This window comes from Thamnophis sirtalis, unplaced genomic scaffold (assembly GCF_051295495.1).
Source record: "Thamnophis sirtalis isolate CommonGarterSnake01/CBP01778 unplaced genomic scaffold, rThaSir2_p1.2 scaffold_9, whole genome shotgun sequence".
In the NCBI taxonomy this organism is placed as follows: Eukaryota; Metazoa; Chordata; class Lepidosauria; order Squamata; family Natricidae; genus Thamnophis; species Thamnophis sirtalis.
The window spans coordinates 30,127,615-30,134,792 of NW_028261389.1; the positions used below are offsets into that span (position 1 = coordinate 30,127,615).

Below are 7,178 nucleotides of genomic sequence, written 5' to 3' on the forward strand. Positions count from 1 at the left end.
AATGCTTAACATCATAAACTTTGCTTTTGGTAGGCATTTATGTATAGATACTGATATATATATATATAGGACTCTAACACATATCAGCTCTCAATCTTTTTTCTAACAAAGTTCTGATTTCTTCTTAAGCATGGATATAAACAAATGGAATTCTGAAAAGTCCTTGAAGGAAAGAGAGGAATGTTAAAAAGAAAACTTAGGGGAAGGAAAAGTGTGAAGAAATCCTTTCTAATGGAGAATGAAATTAAATAATTGCTTTTTAAAACCTTATCAAACAGTAAATGCCACAGTATTTGCACCAGGCTTCACATATAGTTAATAAACTTTAAAAGAACAAAACAAAATGAAACAAAAAATAAATCCCTAAGCAGAATTTTAAAAGATAATTGTTCAGACTGGAACATAGAGAAGAGACATGCCATTAAGAACAAGAGTTAGTTATTTCAGTGACAGCATAGCATGCAGTTGAGCCCTTAAGAATTACCTCCAACACATCCTTCCCATCATAATGTAACAATGCATAAATAGTTTGCTGGACAACACTACATACATACCCACATGTGCCACTACTAACAAATTGGAGGCATAGTATAGGGGAGGAGAAGTTTGCATCAAAGCTGGAACATGTGACAAAAGAACTATGAAGTAGAAATGTGAAGAAATACTTCAGCGAATGTTAGTCATCAATATATGGAGTCATTGTTCCTAAGAGTTGTAGGTGATGGGAGGAGGAGGCAATCTAGCAAAAGCAACTACATTATTTGTTTACAAAGCAGAGTACTCAGGTTTCAGTAAGAATGAATTAAATGAAAGGAAGGTATGGCAAGCGGGTGGATGGGAGGAAGAGGCAAGCATACACTAAACATACACACTGTCTCCCAACAAACATACCAAGATCCAAGAGACATATAATAAATGTTTACAATATGTTCTTAGCACCTTTGGTTGGCAACTGTACAGGCAACTTGAAATCTTGGGAACTCCAGAAATGAATGTTCTTCCATCTCTTTTACCGAGCGAAAAATAGAAAGAAGGAAAAGCACAAGCAAGGACCTTTTTCCTACTTCGCTGACATATAACTAAATATACCAATGTAAATAAGAATAGTGGGTTGCATCTCAATGCACTTTTCTAAAGGAATATTAGGCCCCACTTTTTCTGAAATAAGGTTTCAGAAAAAATAAAACTCATACATCTGATATGTAAAGAACAAATGATTCAAGATAAGATTAACAGCTTCATAAGACTGAAGCAACTTTAGCTTAACAGTAAAAAAATACAAAATGTATTACAATCAGGAACTATTAGAGATATAGTTCAAGGCTAATGAAAAAGGGAAAATGGGCCTAAGCCATCTACAAGTGCTACAGAACAACCTTATTTGCACTTCTAATACATGCACAGTGGAACAACATTCAGAAATGCACTGCAGGATTAGGCACACCCAATCCCTATGAAGTTCTGTAACGGTTTCTAAATTCTGTAGCAGTTTCCAATAACTATGGTGACATTTTCCTTGGATACTGTCAATCCAAATTATCTTTGTCAAATCACAAATATACAGGAAAGGTGACAGGAATAAAGTGGCAATTCACAGAAAATAAACTCCCTACTTTGAGTTTGACCAAAGGGTTATTTTTTTGTTTTGTTTTTTGAACACGAGGGGAAAATATATCATTCACTTAATATACCCACCATTCTCCCAAGCACTTATTTACCAGATTCCTGTCAAAAAGATGCAATTTTTGAAGACCTCCAAATATGCACAAGAGGAAAATTTATTTCCCAGCATGAGTCCTAACAGCTGTGACATTGGAGAATTTCAAACACATCTATTTTCATTTCTCTATCATCTTAATTTCCAAGCAAAATGAGAAAGAACAGATGAGAAGGAAGAGAGAAAAGAAAGCAAGCATTCATATCATGCATGGTCTTGCAGTATAGCCTCCTTGTCCCCTCCCCCTCCCCCAACATTTGTGAAAGAGGAATACACCTCTTTATTTGCTGCCTCCTCCTCCTCCACCACCACCACCTCCTCCAGCTGCTGCCATTTTTTCAAAATCTTCAGCATTGCAGAATTCCTTGATTGTGACCGTTAATAGATTGCTGGTGACATCAGTAACTACCACATTAGAGCATGGAGACATTTCAGGTCGCCAATCACCAGCCTCCTGTTCTGGGTCAGAAGACAATGGAGATGATGGGATCTGACCTACTCCATTCCCTCTGGAAGGTGACTGCTTACTGGTCACTGCTGACTCAGGTGGAATTGACAGATCGAGGACCTCAGATTCACGCCAGTCAGGAATGGCAGGATTTAGAATCTCGGGAAGCAGCTTTGGTGGGGAATCATCTGGATCAGATGAGGAGTGTGGAGCTGGTGAGGGGCAGTCAGAGGAGCTGGAACTGCGGGCATCATAGGCAGAAGAGCCCATGAGTCCACAAGAAGCACCTTGAGAACCTCCTGCCTCTGTCTTTCCCTCTAATAATGGGGTTGGAACAGATGGCTTGTTATACAGAGGGAAGCTTCCAAATTTCATGTGGCGGATCTGATTACGAAGCATGCTCTCACTAAACTTCTTGCTCTTACCAATTACACGATTTCGGGAAGGGATCTTAGAGCGTGCCAGGTTTCCTCCCCCACTTCCTCCTTTGCCACTTTTATCAATGACTTTCAGATTGAGAATAATACGACTACGCTTGGGCTCACGAGGTTTCACTTTGCGGTTGATGATGCGTACGGTCTCTGAGAAAGGAGAGACAGGGGGGCGTATGCCAGTACTCCCACCCACTCCACTGTTTTGTGGATCCGGGCGGGGCAATGGACGCCGAGACATACGGTGGCATCTTCGAATGTCCTTCTTGAGCCGGTGCACTGCAGCACTGGAGTGCAGTTTCGGTGAGGCTGTGCTAGAACTGGGCTTGACAGAAAAATGTACATCCCCAATGTGTAGGGCCTCTGCTTGGGCCCGAGCCTGCAGTAGATGGGATAAAATGAAAAACATAGAGTTAGACTGGAAGAAAATATATTCTATGTGCTGAAGTCCAGGTTCCTTAAAGTGTTGGGAACACAATTCTAAATACAAAGCCAAAAAAGATGAAGTGAAGAATGACTTCTGGATTTCTAATACAGCTTCATTGTAGTTCAAATTAACAAGGCAGTTTTGCCTAAGCTTAGTCTAACCTAAACATGATATTGTTACACACAGGGAAATCCCAACAGGATTGTATGAAATATATTTTGATTTTTTAGCATACTAGGATGTTAAGGAACAGAGAGCATCAAGGGTTTATGTTTACTAATTAAGAGTGACTCTAGATTAGTTAACTTTGATGCATACATTTGAACCTAGCAATATAGTACAAATTAGTTTTCCCAAATTAAAAAAAATAAAGGCTTATAAAATTAACAGTTCATAGGACAAGTAGTTTCTGTGAATACTCTTAGCTAAAATATCCTGACATCACTAGAATTTTCGGGCACATCCTTTTTCAGACCATCCAAAGAAAGCATTGATCTTAACTACTCACTAGGGAAGTGAGACAGGATATAAATTTTATTTATTTATTTATTTATTTATTTATTTATTTATTTATTTATTTATTTATTTATTTATTTATTTATTTATTTATTTATTTGCCATCTATCTCTCTGTGGGGTTCCTCTAGGCGACCATACTAATATCTGTTGGAAATAATGTCAAAATTGGATAAAAACACTGTTAAACAAGAAGCAGTATTTCAAGTAGAAATATTTCACCACTAAAATGTAATTTATCTGTCATAAAAGTAGTTGGGAAATTACAGTAGGCAATTTGCTACAAATGTAAAATCTGGAAACTGTTTTGATTTTAATCAAGAAAAATCTATCTACTCTTTGATCCATGGATGACTAGCAACAGCCCATAGAGAGATTAAATATGATCTAGATAGTGTCAATCATTATGATGCCTAGTCACTTGAAAATGAATCAACTATTGCAAAAACAAGCAATGTAATGAAATGCACTTTTCCAGGATTTGCAAAAATATTATTTCTGATCCTAAAAACATTGTAATGTACTTAGCAACAATCATTAATCTTTTAGACAGATCTTTTCTACTTAATACTATGCTAGAAAAGCCACAGATTAGCATATAGAATTAAGACTGTAATGGCCTCCAGTTAATGTTCAGGTTAAGTCAATTACAGGTACTTCTCATTTACTGTTCAAAGTTATGATGGATCCCCCAAAAGCTAGAAAATCCCACACACACAAAACTGGTTTATGGTGCTATAAACCCCTCCCCTCCCATGGTCACATAGCCACATTTCAGGCACTTGGCAATAGGTTCACCTTTATGGCTAGTTGCAGTGTACACATGATTGCAATTTATGGTTTTTGGCAGTTTCTGGCTTTTTCAGGCACTTTTTGGCATAAAAATGCTATAGGAATAAATGGATTTGCTGAACAATTGTAGCATTTGCTTAAGGATGTTGTGTTCGCTTAATGACCGCTACAAAAATATGTAAAATCAGGTTGGTCACATGGGGCCTCGACTTGACAACTCTCAGGATTTACTATGGAAATTCTGGGCTCAATTAGAGTTGTAAATTAGAGAGGGCAAGTCTGTCAAGATCCTTTTGGAAAGCTTGTCTTCTGGGGTTTTGTCTCCTGCCAGCTTAGTGTCTATTCCTTCATCTAAATCATTTATGAAGATACTGAAGAACACTGGGTCCAAGTCAAAACCCTGTGGTACCCCACTGCTTACTTCCCTCCATGCAGTGGGATAACTTGTGAATGCTCAAACATGTAGTAAAGACTTTAATTTATGCTGATCTATGACCATAATAAACATAATAAATATAAAGACCATAAAAAAACCATTGTTTTTTTATTTAAATGATTTATAAAGCTGCCCATCTCACAATAGTGCCTAAACTAGCATACAATGTCTTTGTAATTTTCTTGATAACAACATAACAATTATTTACCACTTCTACTGGCATTTTTAAAAATCTGTGGTTTTCTGGTAATCTCTCTTCCAATGATAATTAGGAGTAACTTCTTCGCTTTTTTGAAATCAAACAGCTATCACATTCAAAATAAGGTCAATTTTTAAAAGTCTGACAAATTAAAAAGGATGGCTTATAGCCATTGGTCAGTTCCAGTCCAATGGCACTTAAATGTAGGATTCGGTGAAACAAACTTCTGTTTTGTCATCACACTGATCACAGCATTTAACAAATGACAGTTCCCTCCTTTATCAGTCGGAGACTGTATTCAACCACAATAAAGAACAAATAACATTTGATTTTTATCTATTCCTTTCCAATTCCACTTTTTTAATATTTAGACAACAGAACCTAAAAACCTTAACCAGCTATCAAGTTATTAAACAGAAGTTACCTTTAGCAGAAAAGTTTTAGGCTTAGGTCCTCTCTTCTTAGGTCCATAAAGCTCACGCTCACGTTCCCTTGTTGAGGGTGGGGAAAAGAAATTAAAACTTTTTTTTAAAAAAAGCCCAAACACGAACAATTAAAAAGAGAACGTTTAAAAAGAGAACGTTCTTTTAAAATAAACACATTAACTTCCTGACTACAGGAAATAAAGCCACAGCGATTCCTCCTCTGATTTTTCAAGACTTCAACTCACTTTTGCTCAAAGGCGGCAATCAAGCGAGAATCTAGGATATTTTCCTCGGGTTCCCAAGTGCTGTACCTGCAGAGAATTCAGACGAACAGAGCGGGTGACACGGCGTTCATGTGCACCGAGGAGTTTGCGGAGGGTAGGGTAGGTGGTGGTGGTGGAACGGGGACGGGAGAGGAGACAGCCAACCTCCCATTGCCCCCCCCCCCGGGTCTGATCTCCGAGAGGAGAGGAAGGCAGAGCGCCAGCCCGGCCAGGCCCCGAGAGGCGGGAACGGGGCTTCGCGCGGAGAGGCTGGAAGGCAGCAACTCACTTGATGGCCCAGCCTTTCCATTTCACCAGGTATTCGATGCGTCCCTGCAAAAATACGTGGGCAGAAAGGAGGGAGGGAGGACGGGCGGGTGGGAAAGCGGAGAAAGGAGGAGAAAAAAGGGAGCGGGTTAGAGAGGGTGGCAACGGCAGCGACCCCAAGGCGAGCCCCGCCGGCCCGCAACTCACCTTTCGGATCCGCCGCTTGATGATGGATTCGGCCGCAAAGACCCGCTCGCCCACTGCAGAGAGCTCCATCTTTGCCTCAACCTCAGCAACAGCAGCACCCACAGCCCATAATAATCCCGCCCGCTCCCTCGCCTTCCCTTTCTCCTTCTCTCAGGGCTGGCTGGCTGAGTGACTGACTGAGGCGGGCTGTTGGCGGCGGCGGCGGCGGTGTTCCCGCGACAGCGGCTCAGAGCGATTGAATCGCGCACACGCACGAGGGACGGGAATGCGCCGGCGCACGCGCGCAGGCCATCTTCGCCTTAGCGCGCGCCACCCCGCCGAACGCACGCGACCAGGGACCAGGGACCAGGGAGCCAAAAAAAAAAAAAAGCCTCCCCCTCCCACCAACACCCCTCCGTTTCACGTTCGCTGCCGCTTGGAGAGTCCGTGCCTCCTTCGCCCCCACCCACCTCGGGGGAAAAAGCCGGCAGGGCGCAAGCGCGGGCTCTTAAAGGGTCCGCGCTGTTGACTTCGGAGCACAAAAAAAGAAAAAGAAAAAAAAGACGTGGACGTGCGAAGAGCGAGAATAGGAAAGTACAGCGTGGACTCGCTCGCAGGGGTAGCGCCCCCTCCTCTCCCCCCTCCCCCAGTAGGTTTCCTGCTAGCCTTTCCATTTTCTCAGCGAGCGCTTGTCATTATTCATAGCTGTCATTTCCTGCTCCCTTCTCCGTACAGTGGCGATCTTTCTCCTGTGGCAATTAAAAAAAACAACTTATGTTATTCATATAAAACACAAATAGGTGCTAGAAAGCATTGAATCCCAGATAGGTCTCTGCTTCAGAGACACGTAATTTATTCATCCCAGTTAAGCTGAGATTCAAGCCATGTTTTCGCTTCTCGGCTTGTCTTGACGTTCGGACTCCCTGCCGGGAGATGAGGTTTTACTCCAAAACGTTTACAAAATCGAAAAAAGTAGCTTCAGCAAAAGGTATAATGAGCCTCAAGGATTGGATTTGTCATTCTGTCTGCCGGTTTTATTTGATCTTGAAATTCAGCTAAGTTAAAATTGAAG

The 7,178-nt window shown here is 41.2% G+C and overlaps 1 protein-coding gene across 2 annotated transcripts; it reads right to left on the minus strand.

The window, feature by feature from the left end:
• Nucleotides 1-1,762: 1,762 nt before the first annotated feature.
• CBX6 (chromobox 6) lies at nt 1,763-6,302 on the minus strand. Of its 2 annotated transcripts, none has more exons than XM_014054934.2 (5): nt 6,128-6,302; nt 5,943-5,986; nt 5,636-5,701; nt 5,390-5,456; nt 1,763-2,921 (listed from the first exon to the last, which is right to left on the minus strand). In XM_014054934.2, exons 1-5 carry the CDS (start codon nt 6,194-6,196, stop codon nt 1,998-2,000), a joined length of 1,170 nt encoding a protein of 389 aa, XP_013910409.1. In that variant the 5' UTR covers nt 6,197-6,302; the 3' UTR covers nt 1,763-1,997. The 2 variants fall into 2 exon arrangements, with proteins under 2 accessions (XP_013910409.1, XP_013910408.1); XM_014054933.2 differs by having other exon boundaries at nt 1,763-2,975.
• Nucleotides 6,303-7,178: the final 876 nt, after the last annotated feature.